The sequence below is a fragment of the Anthonomus grandis genome, chromosome 18 (genome assembly GCF_022605725.1).
Source record: "Anthonomus grandis grandis chromosome 18, icAntGran1.3, whole genome shotgun sequence".
NCBI lineage: Eukaryota > Metazoa > Arthropoda > Insecta > Coleoptera > Curculionidae > Anthonomus > Anthonomus grandis.
The window spans coordinates 12382750-12409028 of NC_065563.1; the positions used below are offsets into that span (position 1 = coordinate 12382750).

The window sequence follows — 26279 nt, forward strand, 5'->3', positions numbered from 1 at the left end:
TGGTTACTTGACTCATATCATTTCTTACTTCTTTGATTTCCTTCCTAACTTCTTCAGATTCTCTTTTTCTTCTTTCCATGGAACCTTTCAGGGTATCCACCACATTCTTAAGCAAGACCAGGTTCTTGACACCCTGTTCCTTAATTGCTTTTAACTCAACGTCAGTCCTATCTGCTTTACTTTGTATTTGAGGTAGCTTTCTGATGGAATCCCTGCATTCCGGGCAAAAGTACATAGTAGCTCGCACGGCACTGGGAATTACTCTCACTTCCTGTGCCATTAAGCCGGTACACTCCCCACATACGATCCTCTTGCAAAAATCACAAGGATACCCAAATAGTTTCTCCTTCAGAACGCAATGCTGATTGCATTTATAGCAATCATGCGACATTTGAAGCCTCGGTTTTAAATTAGAACGAAAAGTGTAAATGATATGCGGAGTCACCGTTCTTGTTTATTTTTTTTTGTTGTGGATTAGCGATAAGGTTTCGGCCCAGTCAACCCGTCGGAGCCTTGACCTTCTCTATTGTATAAGTATAAAGGACGAAGAATGCGATAAAACGGACGAAGGAAAATTGTTTTTCTTACTTTTTCGGGCATTTTCCGCCGGACTACGGTTACCAAAATCTCACGGACCCTATGTTACACATGTACCAAAAAATCAAAATTATACGACCACTATTTCCGCATTAAGGTGATGGGTTCCAAACAAGAGCGCAAAAAAACACGGCCCGCCCGAACTTATATGAAATAACAATCCGTTCAGTCTGCTTTTGGTCCATATTATCCAATCTAATAATGCTGCTTTAAGACTAAATTACTATAAATAAAAAATAATATAACAAATTTAAATACAACAGTGTTCTTACATTAAATATTGAATATATATTTTCTGCAAAAACACTGTTTTTCATGAACACAACCCTTTCTGTAACCTGAGAGAGTAACTTATTAATTTAATTAAATTATTTCTTTTAAGGCAATTATTTAATGTAATAAAAACGTTTTTCACTGCCCTTATTCCCCCCACCCACCCCATACAGCTTACCAGTAAAAAATTCTTCTGCAAAATCCCTGTTTTTAAAAAGAGTAGGCATGGACCAGAGAAGTTCTTGTTTTATACTATAAATTTGAACGTAATTTTGACTGAACCTTTTTAATTTTAACAGGTAAATAACACTATAGAAACATATTGACATCCTGTATAAAAAAAATATCTACATTGGTAGTAAGTTATTTTAATAAAAAAAATCTCATTCCATTAAACACATTTTATAGACATCTTTAGATAGTACACAATATACTTAAACATTTAACTTCTTGAAATAATAATTTTATATTATTATGTAATAAGCCTTATTAGTCAAAGTTATAATGTTGAATTAAACCAGGGGGAATTTCTCCCCGTCTCGGTGACCTGGTACTAAAACCCCAAAAGAAATGAGAAAATCATTAGAAGAATGACTTCCTTACAATCTTTGAAGCGAAGTTAACTTTTTATTGATCTAATTCAGACAGCAGACATGTTTACCCATAAAGCCGCAATGTGCTTGAACAAGGACATTTGTCCCTTTGGAAAGAAAAATAATAAGCTGATTTTTTTAGAATTTATTTGTTATAAGTGCAAAATAAAAAACCTTACATTAAATACCTTCATTGTTTTATTAAAAAAACTTAATGCTTTTCCCTAGGCCCCTTTTTCCCTTTCTTCTTGCCGAACCTGCACTTCGCCCCATCTTTCTCCTTTAACCTCTTGGCCTGCATCGACTGCTTCTTCTGCTTCTGCCTTTCCAGCTTGTTCTTCTTTTGAAATATCTTACTTTTTTGCACTTTTTTAGTCGCCTCCTTTTTCAGCTTCTTCTTCACATCTCTTTCCGAACTGAAAGTTTCCTTTGGCACTTTGGGTTTCGCCTTTAAAGGTTTTGCCTTCAGTTCCATCCCGGGAACCTCTTGCTCCTCTTCTTCATCGTCATTACTACTCTCCTCTCTAGTTTCATTTTCACATTTAAGCTGATTCGCTCCAATCCAGTTGTTTTGTTTGGCGATATTGTTCGCCGATAGTTCAACCACTTTTACAGTAACGTCCCCTTCTTCGTATTCTTCGCTCAGGAGGTTCTCAAGTTCCGGTATGTCCCTGTGGGAGACCACCAGTTTTTTGTAAGACTCTTTCGCTTCCGCTTTCAGTCTTTTACGCTCCTCTTTTAGTTCTTGCGCGAGCTTCTCTTGGGCCTGTTTCTTCCTGATCAGTTTACGTTTGCGAAAACCAGTTAAGAACTCTCTGGAAAAAATTGAGGTTAGGGGGTGATTGTAAGCAGTCGCTTCAAATATGCGGATAATTATGTTTTATGGTGGTTTCTGATGGTATCTACCTTCTTTTCACTTCGTCAAAGACCAAATGGATTTTATTCGAGCGGTTTTTTGGCTTTCTTTTGCCTTTTTTGACGTCTGTCAGCGCCATGTGCCCCATAGTTTGTTTACTGTTTGCCACAAGCAGTCAACTAATGAACGCGTTTCATAAAGTGTTATTATTAATTTTAAAAAATCACTTTCTGTCCAATAATATTGCTCTAAAATAATATTTATTACTAGATATATTATAAAAGTGGATTAATTCTTTATGACACCCTTTACTTTTTTTTAAATTTGATTTTCAGTGGCGAAATGAAACCGAGACAGTGTTTTGATTATTGACAGTTGTCCCCGCCACCGGTTCGGCGGACCAATCAGGCGCGATACGTCGAATAAAGTCGGACTCAACGACATCATGGCTGTCAGTATAAATGTGTCCATTGCAAGATGAACTTTCCCTCAGTAAAAAGTACAAATAAAGTTGAATTTTCTTTAAATTCTGTGTTAAGAAGGGCGAAGCCCCGCGTAAAAAGGTACAAGATGCTCCGCGAGGTCAACTAGAACCGAACCCCGTCGAGTAAGTTCAGTTTACATCTCCCGAAACCCTCGAATTTCATATAAAACTATTACGTAGGCATCCTTGTTGAACTAATATTACATAGTTTTTTTTTTATAAGCATATTTGATCTCGTTTTGCGTTACTATCGGTTGCTAAATTGTTTGATATCGAGGGCTATTTTTTAAACTCCCTAAATGATGAACTTTTTATTTTAATATGATGGGTGTAATGGAGGGCAGCAGTTTGAATGGATTTTAGGCACAAGTAAAATGGTTCTGTTATAAGTTGATAAATTTGCGGCCATATGTTTCTTTTTCGCCCTCTCGATGAACCTCCATAGGCAATTCGCCTTAATAAATTCACTTTATACTATATATAACAATGTAGCTGTAAAGGGTTAGATGTGCCCTCTTATTTGGGTCGAGTTGTAAAAGATCTTACATGAAATAGCCTTATATGCTGTGTATACCATTGGCCCTTTTCTAAGGCCCATAACAACCAATAACTTTTCGTAATGACATATTATATAGTGCAAATGAACAAGTCAATATTCAATCTGTTCCTAATAATGAATTAGATGCATTTCTTACTGATATCAATCTCTAGGTGCCAATTAAACAAAACTTTTAATAAGAACAATGCCTATAGAACTCAAATGTATTGTATAACATTATAAGTTTTGAACATTAATAAATTGTCTATATTATAATACATCCTGCTTTAACGAACTTCCTGCTCTAGTATGATAAACCTTAATCAAAAAAAAGGTTTTGCACTATTATTTGATATATTCACTCAGTCACACACTTGCTTCTTTGTTTGAAGGATCACATTATTAACAAAACATGATAGGTTCCAGATTAAACACCGCACCGAATCCAGGATATAAGCTATAAAATGACTTCGAGCAGGTAAACCTTAAATTAACCCTCCGAAGTACCAAAAAATAAAGCAAACATCATTAAACAGATTAGACCGACTGTTTGTGCTCCTGGAAACTGGCAGCTCGTCGATCACAAGATCGGCGGCCGCCAAGCAACTGGGCGAAGTCCAGAGGTTGCACCCCCACGAGCTGAACACCCTCTTATCTCGGACGGCGGCTTATTTACGGTCCAACAGTTGGGAAACGAGGATAGCGGCCAGCGAGGCCGTCCGCGCCATAGTCAGTAACGTGCCGCAATGGAACCCCCAGGGACTGTTGGAGGAGGTCAAAGGGGGTAAGTGTCTTGTTATTTATTAATTCAATTCAGTTATAACATTGTACATTAAATGTGCCACTAGTTAGCTACATTATGAGTGTCATTGAAATATTCAAGCACCGAATAGTAGTACATAAGAATTTTTTAAATAGTAATTTAAATTGTTTAGGAGATTTTGCCTCCCTAATGCTTCTCGACAGATGGTTAAAAACTTCTCATAAAAAACTGATCTCTTGACTAAAGTAGATGTTGGTATAGGAAGACATAAATTACCATGTTGGCGAGTAATATATCTCGGATTTTGGGTGTTGATTTAGGAAAATCAGGCTTAAGTAGTCTCAGTTGTTAATTATTATGGTACATTTGTTTATGGCGCTTTATAAACGTATTTATTTTATTTTTATAGAAAGTTATGCTCTCGCATCCATCTATTCCCGTACTCAGTATAATCATGGTGGAACTTTGATATTACCTAATAGAGAATAAGTTTTTAGAAAGATATAATTTTTGATATTTGAAGATATTGGAATTCTTAGTCCAGGAGCGCCTGTAAGGAGGAAAATAATTTGTCTCTTATTGGCAAGTGAATATCTCGAGTTCTAGTGGTCCAAATTTGGAAATTATTGATTTATGGACTAGTTTAAAGTCTTTTTTAGTCTTTTTTGAAAAAAATCACTAAAATCCATTAACTAGAAGTCAAGGTAATGGAATTCTTAGTCCAGGAGTGCCTGTAAGGAGGAAAATAATTTGTCTCTTATTGGCAAGTGAATATCTCGAGTTCTAGTAGTGCAAATTTGGAAATTATTGATTTATTGACTAGTCTGAAGACTATTTTAGTCTTTTTTCAACAAATCACTAAAATCCGTTGACTACAAGTCAAGATAATGGAATTCTTAGTCCAGGAGTGCCTGTAAGAAAATAAAAATTTGTCTCTTATTGGCAAGTGAATATCTCGAGTTCTAGTAGTGCAAATTTGGAAGTTATTGATTTATTGACTAGTCTGAAGACTATTTTAGTCTTTTTTGAACAAATCACTAAAATCCGTTGACTACAAGTCATGATAATGGAATTCTTAGTCCAGGAGTGCCTGTAAGAAAATAAAAATTTGTCTCTTATTGACAAGTGAATATTTCGGGTTCTAATAGTCCAAATGTAAAAATTATTGATTTATAGACTAGTCTGAAGTATTTTTTAGTCTTTTTCAAAAAAATGACTAAAATCCGTTAACTAAAAGTCAAGATATTGGAATTCTTAGTCCAGGAGTGCCTGTAAGGAACAAAATAATTAGTCTCTTATTGGCAAGTGAATATCTTGGGTTCTAGTAGTCCAAATGTGGAAATTATTGATTTATTGACTAGTCTGTAGACTATTTTAGTCTTTTTTGGAAAAAATCACTAAAATCCGTTGACTAGAAGTCAAGGTAATGGAATTCTTAGTCCAGGAGTGCCTGTAAGGAGGAAAATAATTTGTCTCTTATTGGCAAGTGAATATCTCGGGTTCTAATAGTCCAAATGTAAAAATTATTGATTTATAGACTAGTCTGAAGTCTTTTTTAGTCTTTTTTGAACAAATCACTAAAATCTGTTAACTAGAAGGCAAGATATTGAAATTCTTAGTCCAGGAGTGCCTGTAAGAAAATAAAAATTTGTCTCTTATTGGCAAGTGCATATCTCGGGTTCTAGTAGTCCAAATTTGGAAATGATTGATTTATGGACTAGGCTGAAGACTATTTTAGTCTTTTTAGAAAAAATCACTAAAATCCGTTAAATAGAAGTTAAGATATTGGAATTCTTAGTCCAGGAGCGCCTGTAAGGTGGAAAATAATTTGTCTCTTATTGGCAAGTGAATATCTCGAGTTCTAGTAGTCCAAATTTCAAAACTGTTGATTTATAGACTAGTCTGAAGACTATTTTAGTCTTTTTTGAAAAAATCACTAAAATCCGTTCACTACAAGTCAAGATATTGGAATTCTTAGTGCAGGAGTGCCTGTAAGGAGAAAAATAATTTGTCTCTTATTGGCAAGTGAATGTCTCGAATTTTAGTAGTCCAAATTTCGAAATTACTGATTTATAGACTAGTCTGAAGACTATTTTAGTCTTTTTTGAAAAAATCACTTAAATCCGTTAACTAGAAGTCAAGATATTGGAATTCTTAGTCCAGGAGTGCCTGTAAGGAGGAAAATAATTTGTCTCTTATTGGCAAGTGAATATCTCGAGTTCTAGTGGTCCAAATTTCGAAATTCTTGATTTATAGACTAGTCTGAAGACTATTTTAGTCTTTTTTGAAAAAATCACTAAAATCCGTTAACTAGAAGTCAAGATATTGGCATTTTTAGTCCAGGAGTGCCTGTAAGGAGGAAAATAATTTGTCTCTTATTGGCAAGTTAATATCTCAAGTTCTAGTCGTCCAAATTTCGAAATTCTTGATTTATAGACTAGTCTGAAGACTATTTTAGTCTTTTTTGGAAAAAATCACTAAAATCCGTTGACTAGAAGTCAAGGTAATGGAATTCTTAGTCCAGGAGTGCCTGTAAGGAGGAAAATAATTTGTCTCTTATTGGCAAGTTAATATCTCAAGTTCTAGTCGTCCAAATTTCGAAATTCTTGATTTATAGACTAGTCTGAAGACTATTTTAGTCTTTTTTGAAAAAATCACTAAAATCCGTTAACTAGAAGTCAAGATATTGGAATTCTTAGTCCAGGAGTGTCTGTAAGGAACAAAATAATTAGTCTCTTATCGGCAAGTGAATATCTTGGGTTCTAGTAGTCCAAATATAGAAATTATTGATTTATAGACTAGTCTGAAGACTATTTTAGTCTTTTTTGAAAAAATCACTAAAATCCGTTCACTAGAAGTCAAGATGTTGGAATTCTTAGTCCAGGAGTGCCTATAAGGAGGAAAATAATTTGTCTCTTATTGGCAAGTGAATACCTCAAGTTCTAGTCGTCCAAATTTCGAAATTCTTGATTTATAGACTAGTCTGAAGACTAGTTTAGTCTTTTTTGAAAAAATCACTAAAATCCGTTCACTAGAAGTCAAGATATTGGAATTTTTAGTCCAGGAGTGCCTGTAAGGAGGAAAATAATTTGTCTCTTATTGGCAAGTGAATATCTCGAGTTCTAGTCGTTCAAATTTCAAAATTCTTGATTTATAGACTAGTCTAAAGACTATTTTAGTCTTTTTTGAAAAAATCACTAAAATCCGTTCACTAGAAGTCAAGATATTGGAATTCTTAGTCCAGGAGTGCCTGTAAGGAGGAAAATAATTTGTCTCTTATTGGCAAGTGAATATCTCGAGTTCTAGTCGTTCAAATTTCAAAATTCTTGATTTATAGACTAGTCTAAAGACTATTTTAGTCTTTTTTGAAAAAATCACTAAAATCCGTTCACTAGAAGTCAAGATATTGGAATTCTTAGTCCAGGAGTGCCTGTAAGGAGGAAAATAATTTGTCTCTTATTGGCAAGTGAATATCTCGAGTTCTAGTCGTTCAAATTTCAAAATTCTTGATTTATAGACTAGTCTAAAGACTATTTTAGTCTTTTTTGAAAAAATCACTAAAATCCGTTCACTAGAAGTCAAGATATTGGAATTCTTAGTCCAGGAGTGCCTGTAAGGAGGAAAATAATTTGTCTCTTATTGGCAAGTTAATATCTCAAGTTCTAGTCGTCCAAATTTCGAAATTCTTGATTTATAGACTAGTCTGAAGACTATTTTAGTCTTTTTTGGAAAAAATCACTAAAATCCGTTGACTAGAAGTCAAGGTAATGGAATTCTTAGTCCAGGAGTGCCTATAAGGAGGAAAATAATTTGTCTCTTATTGGCAAGTGAATACCTCAAGTTCTAGTCGTCCAAATTTCGAAATTCTTGATTTATAGACTAGTCTGAAGACTAGTTTAGTCTTTTTTGAAAAAATCACTAAAATCCGTTCACTAGAAGTCAAGATATTGGAATTTTTAGTCCAGGAGTGCCTGTAAGGAGGAAAATAATTTGTCTCTTATTGGCAAGTGAATATCTCGAGTTCTAGTCGTTCAAATTTCAAAATTCTTGATTTATAGACTAGTCTAAAGACTATTTTAGTCTTTTTTGAAAAAATCACTAAAATCCGTTCACTAGAAGTCAAGATATTGGAATTCTTAGTCCAGGAGTGCCTGTAAGGAGGAAAATAATTTGTCTCTTATTGGCAAGTGAATATCTCGAGTTCTAGTCGTCCAAATTTCAAAATTCTTGATTTATAGACTAGTCTGAAGACTATTTTAGAAGAGTTTTGCGCAGCGTAATGTGACTTCTTACTACCTTTTCTTTGGGTATGTATGTAAGAATTATTAAAATTTTTGTAAAATATTATGTTGTCAACTATCTTTAAGGTTTTATATAATGCTTTTTTAACAACAGATTTGTTAACAATTTGTGGGGATTTTGTGTTTTAGAAAATGATGTGGGAGTGTCCGCCTCTTGTGTCGGACGACTGAGGTTCGATCAGTTCGATATGGAGAAGGTGTTGGCGAAGAGTTCGCATCTGATGGCGTCCGAGGGCAAGGAGTTCGATTTGGAGGAGGACTCTGCATTAGGTAATGTGGGAAAATGTAGATTTTATTGGGAAATATCACTTTTGTTAAAATTTCTACAGCCAGAAATATGCAACATATTAAAATAGAACTTATTTTTATAGAGGTACAATTTTTGAACGTCAAAATTCGGGTACAAAATTGGCATTTGTTGGGTACAGGTCAACAATACGGGCAATCTAGTACAAGCCAGATTAATTGTACAGTTTTTAACGTAGAAATTGAGAGTCAAAATTGGATCTTGTTTGAGAATGGCTGAATTTTTTACAGAGGTCAATTGGACAATTTTTTCCACTAAGTAGTTTTACTTTTTATTGTCTTTATTAGTAAAAATTAAAACTTTTAACATAAGGTTATATTTCTACACAGGCTTAAAACCATTGGTAGTCCTATGGTTGAAACCTTTGGTGTGATGCTCAAATTACAAGAAAGTTTTAACACTAACCAAAACTCTTTATTTTTATTCTCGACACGTGTTTCGCTAACGACGTTAGCATCTTCGGGAGAATTTTATTGTGTAAAGAAACGTCCAAAATGATGACCATAGATGAATACTACTTAGATAGGAAATAGAACACTGAAAGAAGTCAATCGACATTGTTGGACCCTCTGAATTTCGAGTAGTAGTACTAACCGGGTTTGTAATGTCATAATAAAGGGTAATTTAAAATTTACGCCTTACTATACAGTGCGCGTTAAAATTAGTGGGAAATACGAGGCTCTTTCAGAAATTATATGACGAAAATAGAAAAAGTGACGAATCGGGGACTTTATTTAATATGGGGACAAAAAATGTCACACCCACTTAACACTTTTTTCAGGCAGATTGGAAAAGTGCTCTATATTAAGCTTCACTGAGCCATTTATTTTGGAATCTAATGTCTAGAAATAGAAATCATATTTTGAAGTAATAATTTTTAAAATGATTCAAATAATTAAAATCTTACCTCATTTTGCCATATTGTCTGCCTATGGTTCTATGATATTACTTAAGACGTAGGTGCAATTTTTAACTTGTAATCAGGATATTCTGTTGTCGCTCTATGTGATCAAAAGTGGTCTCTTCTTTATAATCGTGATCTAAAAAAAGACATTTTTAAATAGAATGTCCTATATACCTTGGATTTAAAGAAATAATTCTTTAAATCCAAGACATACAGCACTATCGACAACTTAGAAATGAGTTAAGTATAATATTTTTTTTACTATGATAAAGCTAAATTATTAATTAAAGAGCTTAGTTTAACCCGAGCAATTTATCATTAAATTAAGCTTAATTACACCTCTAGTGGGGTCGCTTGTTACGAAGAGAATTCTAACTTACCCTGTATTAAGCCTGGGAGATTAACTGAAGGTATGGCATTTAAAGAAGGAAAATAATTTTCTCATGGATAATATGTTTGTTCATTTCTGACATTTTTTTGGTTTCAACGCTTAAGAATCTGAACCCAAATACAGGGTTTACCAATAGGAATGATATAAGTTTAAATTGCTAGTTGCTCCGTTCTGTTGAAACCAATTCTGTTCGAAGTCTCCACCATCAATTATTGCAGGCCAAAGAAAGCTTGTTATCATGTCGCGGTAGCGCTCTCCGTTGACTGTCACAGTACGCCCCCCTGCATCCTCAAAAAAGTACGGACCGATAACTCCACCGACATGCAAGCCACACCACACGGTCACTTTTAACGGGTGTAATGGCACCTGTACTAATTTCTCGGGATTGTTCTAACACCAGAAGCAGCAATTTTGCGCAAAGATAAAAATGGGCTTCATCTGAAAAGATGATTTGTTTCCGAAAATCGGCATCAGTCGGTAAACGTTCTTCTCAAACCATGGTCAGCAGGCTTCAATTCTTGAGTTAGAACCATCTTAAATGGATGTAGGCCTAAGTCTTTCTTCAAAATGCGCCACAGAGACATTGGTGAAATGCCTAATTGTTGAGAACGGCGCAAAACAGACACATTGTTATTCGTCAACACTTTCTCTTGCAGCGGCCTTGCACTTTTTTGTCGCGTTGGTGGCTTATTATCCAGAAGAGTGTACTCCCGTTCAAACTTATTAATTGTGCGCCTTATTACAAGCTCAGAAGGCCAAAATCTTCTCTAACAATAACAGGCTCCAACCGTTTGCGCATTTTCGTAATACCTTTTCACGATAGCTATACGTTGCTCTTGACTTAAACAATTCATGATGAAATGTCAAAGTATACTTAACACAACTGATGCTTGATCCGCGTTTTGACACATACCATTTTGCGTACTACGAAGTAGTTTTTCGTAATCTAGGTGACCCAAATAAGACGCTGGTATACTTAGTTTGATTTCGAAAAAATCAATTTTCGGTGCAGCACCCGCAAGGTCGTAGCTCTGCTAATAGCTGAGATATGGCATTTTTGATGCCCATTTTTGGCCTCAAAAACGGACGTCGAAAACGACTTTTTCAGGATTTTCAAAGTGCTCTCATTCCCTTAGTTCTGCTCGGATCCTGTTATAACCCGGTGTTTTCGTAATCTAGATGACCCAAATAAGACATTGGTATACTTAGTTTGATTTCGAAAAAATTCAATTTTCGGTGAAAAAAATCGATACGGGGGGGTATACCCGAAAAATGAAATAACCCAAACTTTGAAGGTCGATATCTCGGCTTCTATGGGAGCTATCGGGAAAATTCCAACGGTTTTGTCTTAGTTTTGTCGTTCTGAATCCAACGAGACCACCCACAAGGTCGTAGCTCTTCTAATAGCTGAGATATGGCATTTTTGATGCCCATTTTTGGCCTCAAAAACGGACGTCGAAAACGACTTTTTCAGGATTTTCAAAGTGCTCTCATTCCCTTAGTTCTGCTCGGATCGTGTTATAACCCGGTGTTTTCGTAATCTAGATGACCCAAATGAGACGCTGGTATACTTAGTTTGATTTCGAAAAAATTCAATTTTCGGTGAAAAAAATCGATACGGGGGGGTATACCCGAAAAATGAAATAACCCAAACTTTGAAGGTCGATATCTCGGCTTCTATGGGAGCTATCGGGAAAATTCCAACGGTTTTGTCTTAGTTTTGTCGTTCTGAATCCAACGAGACCACCCACAAGGTCGTAGCTCTTCTAATAGCTGAGATATGGCATTTTTGATGCCCATTTTTGGCCTCAAAAACGGACGTCGAAAACGACTTTTTCAGGATTTTCAAAGTGCTCTCATTCCCTTAGTTCTGCTCGGATCCTGTTATAACCCGGTGTTTTCGTAATCTAAATGACCCAAATAAGACGCTGGTATACTTAGTTTGATTTCGAAAAAATCAATTTTCGGTGCAGCACCCGCAAGGTCGTAGCTCTGCTAATAGCTGAGATATGGCATTTTTGATGCCCATTTTTGGCCTCAAAAACGGACGTCGAAAACGACTTTTTCAGGATTTTCAAAGTGCTCTCATTCCCTTAGTTCTGCTCGGATCCTGTTATAACCCGGTGTTTTCGTAATCTAGGTGACCCAAATAAGACATTGGTATACTTAGTTTGATTTCGAAAAAATTCAATTTTCGGTGAAAAAAATCGATACGGGGGGGTATACCCGAAAAATGAAAAAACCCAAACTTTGAAGGTCGATATCTCGGCTTCTATGGGAGCTATCGGGAAAATTTTAACGGTTTTGTCTTAGTTTCGTCGTTCTGAATCCAACGAGACCACCCACAAGGTCGTAGCTCCTCTAATAGCTGAGATATGGCATTTTTGATGCCCATTTTTGGCCTCAAAAACGGACGTCGAAAACGACTTTCAGGATTTTCAAAGTGCTCTCATTCCCTTAGTTCTGCTCGGATCCTGTTATAACCCGGTGTTTTCGTAATCTAGATGACCCAAATAAGACGCTGGTATACTGAGTTTGATTTCGAAAAAAATCAATTTTCGGTGAAAAAAATCGATACGGGGGGGTATACCCGAAAAATGAAAAATCCCAAACTTTGAAGGTCGATATCTCGGCTTCTATGGGAGCTATCGCGAAAATTCCAACGGTTTTGTCTTAGTTTCGTCGTTCTGAATCCAACGAGACCACCCACAAGGTCGTAGCTCCTCTAATAGCTGAGATATGGCATTTTTGATGCCCATTTTTGGCCTCAAAAACGGACGTCGAAAACGACTTTTTCAGGATTTTCAAAGTGCTCTCATTCCCTTAGTTCTGCTCGGATCCTGTTATAACCCGGTGTTTTCGTAATCTAGGTGACCCAAATAAGACATTGGTATACTTAGTTTGATTTCGAAAAAATTCAATTTTCGGTGAAAAAAATCGATACGGGGGGGTATACCCGAAAAATGAAAAAACCCAAACTTTGAAGGTCGATATCTCGGCTTCTATGGGAGCTATCGGGAAAATTTTAACGGTTTTGTCTTAGTTTCGTCGTTCTGAATGCAACGAGACCACCCGCAAGGTCGTAGCTCTTCTAATAGCTGAGATATGGCATTTTTGATGCCCATTTTTGGCCTCAAAAACGGACGTCGAAAACGACTTTTTTAGGATTTTCAAAGTGCTCTCATTCCCTTAGTTCTGCTCGGATCCTGTTATAACCCGGTGTTTTCGTAATCTAGATGACCCAAATAAGACGCTGGTATACTGAGTTTGATTTCGAAAAAAATCAATTTTCGGTGAAAAAAATCGATACGGGGGGGTATACCCGAAAAATGAAAAAACCCAAACTTTGAAGGTCGATATCTCGGCTTCTATGGGAGCTATCGCGAAAATTCCAACGGTTTTGTCTTAGTTTCGTCGTTCTGAATGCAACGAGACCATCCGCAAGGTCGTAGCTCTAATATTAGCTGAGATATGGCATTTTTGATGCCCATTTTTGGCCTCAAAAACGGACGTCGAAAAATGACTTTTTCCGAATTTTCAAAGTGCTCTCATTCCCTTAGTTCTGCTCGGATCCTGTTATAACCCGGTGTTTTAGTAATCTAGGGGACCCAAATAAGACGCTGGTATACTTAGTTTGATTTCGAAAAAAATCAATTTTCGGTGAAAAAAATCGATACGGGGGGGTATACCCGAAAAATGAAAAAACCCAAACTTTGAAGGTCGATATCTCGGCTTCTATGGGAGCTATCGCGAAAATTCCAACGGTTTTGTCTTAGTTTCGTCGTTCTGAATGCAACGAGACCACCCGCAAGGTCGTAGCTCTTCTAATAGCTGAGATATGGCATTTTTGATGCCCATTTTTGGCCTCAAAAACGGACGTCGAAAACGACTTTTTCAGGATTTTCAAAGTGCTCTCATTCCCTTAGTTCTGCTCATATCCTGTTATAACCCGGTGTTTTCGTAATCTTGATGACCCAAATAAGACGCTGGTATACTTAGTTTGATTTCGAAAAAAATCAATTTTCGGTGAAAAAAATCGATACGGGGGGGTATACCCGAAAAATGAAAAAACCCAAACTTTGAAGGTCGATATCTCCGCTTCTATGGGAGCTATCGCGAGTTTTGGGTTAGTTTTGCTCGGATCACTGCCCCATCACATCCTGTATTACGGACACTCAATTAATTAACACCCTGTATACAGAAAATACACGATCATGCATCTGGTTATATTTAAGCTGTGATAGTATCTTTAAAGTAGTAAAATCTTTAACATTGATTCGGACGGTCGTGAACACTTACATTATTTTAACAAAATAACGATTTCTAGGTCTAGACCTAAAAGAACGACTGGCCAAACAGCGTCAGTCCCTAAACAGCAAATTGGGCCTCGACGGTGCGGCCAAAATCGGTTTCGACACCGCCAGTCTCTTCTCCAACGAGGACCTGATCGCGCACATGGACAAAACGGACCCCAGGAACGATTGCAACCCGGAAAAGGTTAATTGGGGGAGAAAAAGTCACCCGGAAACCATAAACAATTTGGGGATTTTTCTCTTGGTTTCAGATGCCGGTCGGGGACGTGATTTGCGGCGGCGCGACGGAGGGCCTCAGTTGTCGCGAGATGAACAGGGCGCGACGCATGGCCCGGCAAGCGGCAAGCAATAAGCAAAAAACGTCTCGAGAGTTGCCGGAGGAAACGGGAAACGGGGGGACCACCGACGAACCCGACCGCAAGAAAATCAAGACGGAATTTAAGGAGGAGAATCTCGTTTTCGGTATAGGAAAGGGTGGATTTTCGGTGATATAAATGATCGTTGTTTTTTTCTGTTTGTAAGCAGATCCTGAACCGAACGACGGCGATTGGCCCCTGGAGTGGTTCTGCGACCAGCTGGGCCAGGATTTGTTCCACTCCAGCTGGGAAAGGCGACATGGCGCGGCGACCGCTTTACGCGAAGTGATGACTATACACGGAAAAGGGGCCGGAAGGGCCACCTATTTGCCCAGCAAACAGGTAAAAACGCCGTCGCTTTTAAGTACTTCGAACCTCTAATTGAAATGAGGGTGTTATGGTTTTTATTTAATGAATGATACACCGATGCATGTCTAAATTCAACTGTCTGTATTGTCTAGGCTTATAAGATATTTACAGCCGAGTAGAAATTAGATGTATAGTTGCGGCACCTGAGCTGAGATGCGCATATCATGACATCCCCTTTCTTTACAATAAGAATAACAATTAAATGATATAATAAAATACAATAAAATCATAAGATCAAACGAACTTACCTGTAAGTGAAGTTCGATCTTGATTATATGAAGGCCTCATCTCATAAATAAACAACACGTAGATGTTTAAAGTACAGTTGCAACAGTTTATTCCATCTAAGAAAACTTTTATTAATTAGATTTAACTAATAATATAAATTTTAACAGTCATCAACATTTCAAACTTCATTATCGTTAGTAATAATTCGTATAATATATATCTACATTACTGCACACCAACCTTCTAAATTAAACAGGCAGAAGTAATACAAATAATATGTAATAAACACAGAACATTTAAATATTATAAACTTATTATAAAGTGAACATCTTTTATCAATTAGTTCAAAGACAAAATAGCATTCGCAAAATCTTTATTATTGTTGACCAAAGGTCTGTTGTAAAAATTGGCAAAGGTTTTGGAATTTTCAGACCACCCTGCAGCCCGTCTAATCGTATCGAAATTAACACCCTGTCGTGCTGCCGCAGATGTAGCCGCATGCCGTGTACTCTGTGGCTTAAAACGGTTTACGTCCACACCACTCTTTTTTAAAAAGCACTTAATCCATTTACCAATGGTTTGCGTAGCTGCTCTGTGGTGCGGCTTTTTAATGGAAATAAATAAATATTTACAACCACTCCTTAGAGTATCAGTTATTAGCAAATACAGTTGTGGTCACATAAATAGCACACTTAGCCTTTTCATATATTACTTACAAAAAACAAATTCCTGACTGATAAGAAAATATTTAAGCAGTTAATCTCCTCCTAATATGCAAGACTTTATGTTTATTTTAAAAATATATGCACATACAGAATTTCATTCCAATATTAACGTTTTAAGGCTGGACACATACACTATCGGACAAAAGTAGAGAAACTTCTAAAAATTCTTTGATTTACGGAAACCATGTATTTAAATTAAATATTTACTACAAATATTGTAGTTCTCAACAACTGCGTTTTTTTACCGCATTTTACATGCCTCTTATCAGTTGTTTATTTACAATAAAAGAATTCAAATATTTTCGGATGGACATAAGTAGAGAAACCTAAATATCAATCGTCCAAATTTAGTATTTAGTTCGCTTTACGTGAGTTCTGTTGATAGTTTTGCATAGTTTTTTTAATCAACATGCCTCGCGGAAGATATTTGTCTGAAGACCTTCGTAGAAAAATAGTTGATGCACACAAGAGTGGTATACGACAAGTGGACATTAGTAAAACGCTTAATTTGCATAAGTCCGTTGTTAGCAAGACAATTTCTAATTTTAAAACACGAAATTCAACAAAAAGCATTAAAAAAAGTGGCCGCCCAAGAAAAACAACCAAACACATGGAAATGATGATAAAAAGAATTGCCCAGTCTAATCCTCACAAATCAGCAAATAAAATTTTAAGTGAATTACCTGGTGTTAATGTTAGTTCTAAGACCATACAAAGACGACTGAGGGAAGGAGGATTATTTAGTAGAAGAGCCGCTAAAAAGCCGTTTATTAGCAAGAAGAATCAGAAGGCCCGACTCAACTTTGCACAAAAATATTTGCATTGGACAACCAACGACTGGAAAAAAGTTCTTTTTACTGATGAAAGTAAGTTCAATTTGTTTGGGTCCGATGGAATCTCATGGGTACATCGACCACAAGGCAAAAGATTCGATCCAAGATATACACAGCCTACGGTAAAGCATGGTGGTGGCTCCTGCATGGTATGGGGTTGCTTCTCTGGGTTCGGTACAGGACCATTACACATCATTGAGGGTATCATGGATCGATTTGTGTATTTAGACATCCTACAAAATGTAATGCTACCCTTTGCTGAGGATAATTTACCTTTGACTTGGATATTCCTACAAGATAACGACCCCAAACATAAATCAAAGGTTGTCAAAGATTGGTTTTTATCGGAAAATATTAGGGTTATGGACTTTCCTGCGCAAAGTCCCGATCTTAACCCGATTGAAAACCTCCGGCGTGTAAGGCAACATCAGATCAGTAATAAAAATGATCTTATAAAAGTTTTACAAGATTCCTGGAATTCTATTGGAGAGGAAACCATTATGAAACTGTTGGAATCCATGCCAAATCGATGCCGCGAGGTGATTGCCAATAAGGGATACTCTACTTACTATTAATTTTTCTAAGATAGAAATAAGAAATAACTTGTACTTTTGGAATAAAATTTAGTTTCTCTACTTTTGTCTCATAAATATTTTGTTTAATTAAATTAAATTTTAGGATTTTCTTCTACAATTTATTTTACTTTATACAAATTAAGTCTTAACAATTATTGTTGATTTTCATTATGTGTAGAACTGCATTAGTTTTGAAGTATTCAAATAAAACGCAAATTTAAAAAGTTTCTCTACTTTTGTCCGATAGTGTAAATAGCACACCTTTCATTCTTATTAAATATATCGAGTGTTAATTAGTAAGTATTATTTTAACTTTTAAATTTTTGAATATTGTCAAGAGTAGTTTTGTTTTTAGTGGGTAGAAAGAAACATTGTGGACCAGAGAGGAGAGCTCTTATTATAGAAAAGAAAAATCAAGGCTTTTCTATTTCTGCTATAGCAAAAGATTTAAATTGCTCTAGGAAAATGGTTTATAATGCTCTGGCTCTCTATGAGACCACTCAAAGCACAATGAACAAGAAAAGATTAACAAGGCCTCGAAAAACCACGTATAACATGGATAAAATTATTATTAGAATAAGCAAGGGTAATCCATTTTTAAGTTCCGCCCAAATAAAACGTGAAATAGCAGACCAATATGGCGTCAATATTTCTGCAAGAACAATAAGAAGAAGATTATGTGAAAAAGATCTCAAAGGTTGTGTAACTAGGAAAAAACCACTTGTTTCAAAAAGAAATATTAAAAAAAGATTGGCATTTGCTAAACAACATATAAATAAGGACATAGATTTGGAAATGATGGAAAATGCTATGTTAGACGTCCTCCCAATCGTGCCTTAAACCCTAGGTACACAATTAAAACTGTTAAGCATGGAGGAGGATCAATTATGATATGGGGAGCAATGTCATGGCATGGTGTTGGACCTATTCATCGTATAGAGGGAATAATGGACCAATACAATTATAGGGAGATTTTGCAGAATGTTATGGAACCATACATGGAGCATTTTATGCCAATTACATGTAAGTTCATGCACGATAATGATCCAAAACATTCTGCAAAATCAATAAAACGATGGTTTACTAAAAATGTGGTAGATGTTTTGGAATGGCCGCCACAAAGCCCAGACCTGAACCCTCTGGAAAATTTGTGGGATCACGTTAAAACCAAAATTAAGGTATTAAATCCCTCAAATCTGGATGAACTATGGCAAAACTTCCAAGAGGCTTGGAACAGTATTCCGGCAAGCGTGTGTGCAAAATTGGTGGAGTCAATACCCAAGCGATTAAGTGAAGTTATAAAAAATAAAGGATACCCAACAAAATATTAAATTGGTTTTGGTGAAAGTAAATATTTTTTAAGTTTGCTATTTAAATGGCCAGCATTTCTTTAGTTTTTTTGTTATGTTTCTTATATATTTAAAATACTCTTTTAATTTTAATTAAATACAACTCTTTGTAGAACATCTAAGCTAAATATATTATAAAAAAAATAGAAAATGGTATTTAATATTTTTTATCGCAATTTAGAAAAGTGTGCTATTTATATGACCATAACTGTAAGTTCTAAGACACCTGGCCACACAGACTACAGGCTCAGAGTTAAAAAATGGCAAAACTAAAAAAGGCTGACTTTTATTAAATCTCGATGTTTTAATCTTCCCTGGAATAGGAATTTCTATTTTGTCATCTTTAATACAAATGTTTGCTATTTCAATTAAACTTAGTGTCTGCAGTCTGTGCCCGGTAGCCAAGGCCAGCAAGGTTGCCAATTTTTTAAGAATAATATTTCATTCTTATCAAGTAAACGAATGAAATTTAAGTCAATTCCCGGATCCCATATGTTTTCATATTTTGGTAAAGGTTGCCTCACTCCGAAGACTCCTTTAAAAAATCTTTTAAGTCGGAAATCATTACCCAAAACAGGACCTGCTATTTGCCCTAAGGCTGCTCGATATGTATTCAAGGTTCCATAGGATGAACCCTTCTCAAAAAACAAGGTTAAAAATTCCAAAACCCTTTCTACAGATATCTCATATGGGTTAACATTTCGATTGCTACAGAATTCCCACCATAACTTGAGCCCTGAAGTGTATTGCTTCAATGTGGAGAGGGAAATAGATGACAAACAAATGTTTATTGAACTCTCTGGAATATCTTGCCTTGATAGAGCTTCCCTGATAACCTCCCGGCCACCAGGGAAAGGTTTCTCTACATGGGGTGCGGAATTCTGCCAAAAGAAAGCAAGTTATAGTTGGGTTTTAATATTACTGGATTCGTTGTCAATAAGGAACAAAAAAGCGGGTACCAAGGTTGCGGGGACCCTCTGCTCCATCCTCAATTATCTTTTGGAGGACTTTTAAAATCATTGAAAATGGTGGAAACGCGTAAAAATCCAAACCACTCCAATCCAGTGTAAACACATCCACCATAAAAGCTTCTGGATCTCGCATCCATGAAGTAAATCTGAAACACTTTTTATTCAATCGACTGGCAAATAAATCGATTTTTGAAACACCAAATTTCTTAGTTATTAATTTAAACGAGTCTAAATTTAAACTCCACTCAGTTTCCTTATTAACTTGGCGAGAGGCCTTGTCCGCTTCAATATTATCTTTCGAATTAATATAGCTAGCAAATAAAAAGACGTTTCTATTCTCACACCAAGACCATATTTGTTGAGTTATCTTATTAAGTTTTTTAAAACGAACACTGCCCATTCTATTAACACATGATAATGCTGTGGTGTTGTCAATTCTACATAGAATATGACTTGATAAAAAAACCCTGAAGCCCATACAACAAGGCCAAAAGCTCTAAACAATTGATATGTAAAAGTTTTTCAGATTCATTCCAGAACCCAGAAGCACTATTATTTCCACAAAAAACCCCCCATCCTGTCTTGGATGCATCAGTAAATATTTCAACCTCATAATTTTTAACACAAACTTCATTACATGCAATAGGAATATTTTCTTTAAACCAAGAAGCTAAATCGTTAAGTAGATTAGATGAAACTCTTATTTTTTGATCATAATTTCCTTTTGCCTTTTTAAGCGCTAAATATTTATGACGCTCTAGAAGTTTAGTGTGTCTAAAACCAAACTTTAAGGCTGGACAAGCGGAAATAATAGTGCCAATAAATCTTGCAAAAACTCTAATTGTACATACAGGCAGCTTCATAAAAATTTTTATTAATTTTAAAATATGGACTATTTTCTTTGAAGGCAAAGATATTATCATCTTGTTGGAGTCAAATTGAAAACCCAAAAATGTACAACAGGTAGTAGGTTCCAATACACACTTTTTATGATTTATTAAAAAACCTAGTCTAATGAGGATTTCAAGCGTTAAATTTAAATTATCTTTACATTGTTCAAATGATTTTCCTATTATGAGAAAATCATCTAAATACCCTATAATTAACACACCCCTCTCTCGTAAATATGCCAGTATTGGCTTTATAATTTTTGTAAAAACCAAGGGTGCACAGCTTAAGACGAAGGATAAACAATTATATTGATATAAAAAAAAAAATTTATGGTCTCCTTTTATAGGTACTAAATGATAGGCATCCTTAAGGTCTATCTTGCAAAAATAACAACCTCTAGTCATTAAGCGGGCAACCACTTTCCTATCTTCTAATTTAAAATGGAAATTTTTAACAAATTTGTTAAAGGATTTTAGATTTAAGATTAATCGGTTTGAACCATCTGGTTTTGGTACAATAAAAATTTTTGAAACAAATTGATTATCGCACTTCAAGGCCCTGGAAATAGCTCCACTAACCGTTAATTCCTTTATTAAGGAATCTAAAATTTTTTCCTCGTTATTTGACCATTTGGTCTCCTTAGGAATTAAGGTTTGAATTGGATTTCCAATAAGAGGAATTTCCAGACCTTGAATATAGGAAATGATTTTCCCATGAACTGAAAGTTGGAGCCTAAGATCTACACAAGGAAGCGTACACACCTGATGAGTTACCTCCTCTTGTCCAGTGGACGAGATCCTTGCAGTCTCTTGCCTTGGCTGGAAACTCTGTAGTATCGACTGTTCATTGCTGTTGATGTCTGAGCCTTCAATTGAACTCTCTGTCCAGTCGCCCTCCTGGCTCTGTAACTCGGGGCTGGACGGTAAAAGTTTTCCTGCTGGGTTGAGGCTGAGGTCGAAGCCTTAGAACCCACAGGCCTTGTTCCAGCTTTTTGAGTTAACTTCTTAAGAGGTCTCAGTTGCTGTCCCGACTTCTTCAATTCTTTGGCTGCTCTAAGTCAGAACCAAATAACAGCCCTTCTTGGATAAGACTTGCTGTAAGAACCTCATTTAAATCCTTATTTAAAGTTAATTTAATAAGGTCCCTCCTTGAAATGGAATAAGTACAGGGTGTCCAGGAATGGATTTCCCTTTTTGAAGGCTAACCAAATTTTTTTTTTCAGTTTTAAAAAGAATTTATTAAGGTAGGACTACACAAAATATATGCGGATTTCATGTTTTAAAAATTATATTGTCGAGGTGCCTTCCATTTCGGTCAAAACACTCTTGTAGTGCCGCCTTCATGTGGTCGAAAACTGCTAAACACATCTCGGGTGGTATTCCATTAATTTCTTCCCGTATTTTTTGTTTTAACTCTTACAAGTTGGCGATCTATCAACGTAAACTTTACTTTTGAGGAATCCCCACAAAAAAAAGTCCAGTGGGGTGAGGTCGGGAGACCTAGCCGGCCAGTTTAGATCTCCAAAACGGGAAATCACCTTTTCCGGAAATAATCCTCTAACGACTTCCATAGACGCTCGGGCTGTGTGTGCGGTAGCCCCGTCCTGTTGAAACCAGGTATCCTGATTGAAGCCATCAAAATCTTGTAGCTGAGGTGTCAAATAATCCCGAAGCATCGCACAATAACGAGCACTATTAACAGTAAGGGCTGCGCCGCGTCCGTTTTCAAAAAAATACGGACCGATAATTCCCGAGGACGACATAGCACACCACACAGTTACCTTTGGGTTATGTAGGGGCTTTTCGGGTTTTCGCCTTGGATTGTCTGGTGCCCAATAGCGACAGTTTTGCTTATTGACTGCGCCTGAAAGGTGAAAGTGCGCTTCGTCACTGAACAGGATATTGTTAACTCGATCGTTTACAAAAAAATGATCTATCATGGTTTCAGCGAAAGAACGCCGGTTTATAAAGTCATTTGGGTTTAATTCTTGCACTATTTGAATTTTGTAGGGATGAAACTTCAAATCTCTCTTTAGAATTGTGTGTAGAGATGATTTGTGCATTTGCAAAGCTTGTGATGTTTTACGAACTGATCCACTAGGGTTTCGAATAATCGCAGCACGCACGGCCTCAACATTCTCAGGAGCAGTTGCAGTCCTTGGACGACCACGGGGTTTTGCATTTACAGCTGACGATGTTTCTCTAAACCTTCGCACTCAGGATTTCACCAAATTTTTGCTCGGAGCGTCTTCCACACGCCTAATATTGAAGTGAGCACAAAATCTTCGTCTTGCAACTATGTAAGAATCATTACTTTTGAAGTATGCCTCAATAATGAACGCGCGATGCACAGCTGACCAACGCTCCATTTTGACTAAATAATCCGCATCGATCCACTATCGAACGCCGCTAACGCGGCTCCGCTTTATTACACGGTTGCCAACTTGTTCAATTTTAAAAGGGAAATCCATTCTTGGACACCTTGTATAATGTAGGTCCGCTAAAATTCGGCCTACATCGCTTAAACTTGCCATGTATTCTTTATTGCCCCCCCCCCCCCCTCTTCTTTCACCATGTTGGATAATACTGAACCAACCAAAACCAAAGCAGCTCCAGCTTGCTGTTGGAACTGAACAAGCCTTTCATCTCTCTTAAGGACCGGCTCAGATATAGCGGCCTTCACCTCCGGGTTTATCTTAGGTGACTCCAAATCTCTACAATTTTCGGGGGGCAGATATTTTCCCATTATATCCAGTTTATTGTTTGTGTCCCATCCATTAGTCAGAATATTAGACCAATGACTCGCTATGTCATTATGGATTGGAGCAGAAAACTCCTTTTTCCTTGCACCATCTTTGACCAGTATCGTTCTAACCTCCTCCCTCAACACTGGCATATCCTCTTGATCTCCTCCTGCCTGATCTAAAGAAAAACAACACAGTTTTCCCTATAAATCATTATGTATCTTAAAACAATAATAACTTATTAAAGTGGCCCCGTTCCTGATGATAACCTATATAGGCAATTTTTTTTTTTTTTAAAGAAAAACAAAATATTTAATAAATATTTTTCAAAGTAACCCATTAATTTTACAACATTTTAAAATTAACCCAAGTATCAGTCAAATAACAAGCATACTATTAAGCTTACTATGAAGCATAATAAGCATCCTGATATTAGCTAGCCACAGCCTAACATCATTTCTTCTTTTCACTGTGCTCAAATAAGAGCAAGAGTATTAACCCTATATTGATGTTAATAAACAGGTATGTATATACCCATTTATCTAGAATCTACTATGAGATATTTGTCAGTTCACTTACTATGAGGTATTCAATTAATATTAATTTTTCCTACTATGAGGAATTAATATTAAACTAGGTATTAACAGGTATAACCTACTATGAGGTAAACCTGATACCTAACTGGAAAATCCCATTTAAGTAGCTTATCAGTTGTCATATTTACTGCTCATAGCAAAAAATAAATAGTTATTTCGGAAAACCAAATAAGTATCCAATAAATTAAATATTTAAAACATTAAAGGCTTCAATACAGGAACACAGCTCAATAAGAGACAATTCAATACTTCCGATAGAAAAATTGTTCATGACAAGACACAACATAGAACTTACCACTTACCGAAATACTTTCTACTTTAAATTCTAAAAATTCTATCTTACCATTCATTTTTTCGGCTTTGTTATGGGATTCTATTACAATTTTATGCTGATAGCTATTTGAGTTTGGTCTTGTTGACATGTTCCTTGAATGCGAATGCTTCCCCCAGACTTCTCACTTTGCACGCGCTATTAAATCCTAAAAGTAAACACAACAAAACATACTTATGTATGTTTGATAATGATAACTAAGACTTTGTACAACCTCTGATATCACTCCTGTTGCAATTGTAAAATATGTGTTCTTCCCCATTCTTAAACTTGTTTCGGGTCTGACAAGCATAATCTACTTCCCTATTATCTTGTGCCCTCCAAGATGTGAATTCTTCAAAATTCCTAAAATTTAAAATTGACTCTTTGACAGTTATATGGTGAATATCAAGCAAATGTTTGTTTAAACAGTTAAAATATGAAAATGTCTGGATATCATTAGTACACATTGAACATATAATGTGTTTTATTTGTTCCTTCCCAACAAATTCAGGGTGAAAATTTTTCCAATGCCTGTTTCTGGTAGATGTGCTTGAAAATTCCTTATCACAAACTTCACAGATTGCATTTTGTTGACTGCAAAATAAATAATTATTTAAATTAGAACTAAAAAAGTTATATGTATCTTACCTTGTGATGCCATAATTGTCTAACAGACAGCAACAGATAAGTGCAAATATTGGTTTAAGTGGAAGGAAATTATGCACTAAGAAACACTGGCAAGTTTATTGAATGGTAATGAAACTCAAACACTAAATTGATTGTTTTTGAGCCCAAAACCAGCACAGATATGGATTGTATAGATAATGGAGTAAACACTCAACACTATACACTATGAATTTTCACTCAAATAGTCGCAAAGTTGGTATAATTGTTGATAATTAAATCAATTATTAGGAAGCAAGCAAAGCAAATAAAATCTGCAATATAGGTTAAGTTAAACAAAACCAATGCCTTGATTTTCAATTTCCGTAGCTAATCGGCAACGAAATTTGACGTACGAACTTTCACGAAAGGATCAGCAGTGCTGCTCCACTCTCAATTTCTCTGATTGGCTGGGCTTATTTGTATTTTAACGTATGCTGAGAACGATCGATCGATCTCGAGGATGATGAAGCGGACGACGGGGAAAAATGGCGGCGACTGCGTTTTGATTTACGCTGTTGGCGTTGATTCTTTTCCACTTTATCCATCCTTTCTCCCAGCTTTTTCAGTAATCCTAACACCTCATCACCTTCTTCTCGTTTTCTTTTAGACGACATGATAGAATACAACCTTCATACACAAAACCCCGATTTCGCTAAAAAAAATGAAAAGAATCACGAACACAACCTGCGTGCTTCGCACAGAAATGAAAACTAGGTTGAACGGGGACGAGTCGTAGAGAGGGTGTTTTGTCGAATATGCTTTAAAATCTGTGTGTTAAGCCAGAGGCCGAGATAACTACGTGTTGTTTATTTATGAGATGAGGCCGAGTATAATAACTATTGTACACATTTTGAATATATTACACTTGAATATGCATAGTATTTACATATTATTTTTATCTTATCCAATCTATTTCTACGCTCGGTTTGCAGATGGATTTCTACCATCAGATCTGGCTAGAGGACATGTCCATAAGGCTCCTGTGCGTGTTGGCCCTGGACCGTTTCGGGGACTACGTGTCGGACACGGTGGTGGCGCCGGTGCGTGAAACGTGCGCCCAAACCCTCTGCGCGGTCCTGAAACTGATGACGCCCCACGGCTGCGCCCGCGTGTTCGACGTGTTGGCGCAACTGCTGCGCCACCAGGAGTGGGAGGCGAGACACGGCGGCTTGTTGGGCCTCAAGTATTTGCTGGCCGTGAGGGGCGATCTCATCGACGACCTGTTGCCGAAGGCTTTTCCCTACATTTTGCAAGGTAAGCAACTTAATTAATTAAGGGAAAAGACAAATAGTCACAATTCAACAGTTTTTATCGTTAAATACGATATTGGCAGCGCCGCGAATA

At 36.4% G+C, this 26279-nt stretch overlaps 2 protein-coding genes across 11 annotated transcripts in view; one reads left to right on the plus strand and one right to left on the minus strand.

Moving 5' to 3' along the window:
* Positions 1 to 1593: 1593 nt before the first annotated feature.
* Positions 1594 to 2680, minus strand: LOC126746790 (nucleolar protein 12). The gene is made up of 2 exons (XM_050455186.1): positions 2370 to 2680; positions 1594 to 2278 (listed from the first exon to the last, which is right to left on the minus strand). The coding sequence occupies exons 1-2, from the start codon at positions 2465 to 2467 to the stop codon at positions 1675 to 1677; spliced, it is 702 nt and encodes a 233-aa protein (XP_050311143.1). The 5' UTR covers positions 2468 to 2680; the 3' UTR covers positions 1594 to 1674.
* Positions 2681 to 2762: 82 nt separating this feature from the next.
* The window catches only part of LOC126746762 (TATA-binding protein-associated factor 172), a 138169-nt gene continuing 114652 nt past the window's right edge, over positions 2763 to 26279 (plus strand). For 9 of the 10 annotated variants that reach the window (XM_050455102.1, XM_050455106.1, XM_050455109.1 and 6 more), the window contains exons 1-8: positions 2763 to 2926; positions 3761 to 3819; positions 3878 to 4125; positions 8535 to 8675; positions 14335 to 14504; positions 14572 to 14782; positions 14846 to 15018; positions 25868 to 26189. In XM_050455102.1, the coding sequence (XP_050311059.1) occupies positions 3806 to 3819; positions 3878 to 4125; positions 8535 to 8675; positions 14335 to 14504; positions 14572 to 14782; positions 14846 to 15018; positions 25868 to 26189 (1279 nt within the window). In that variant the 5' untranslated portion in view covers positions 2763 to 2926; positions 3761 to 3805. The remainder of the gene's footprint in view (positions 2927 to 3760; positions 3820 to 3877; positions 4126 to 8534; positions 8676 to 14334; positions 14505 to 14571; positions 14783 to 14845; positions 15019 to 25867; positions 26190 to 26279) is intronic. The other variant, XM_050455105.1, reaches the window with a different exon arrangement.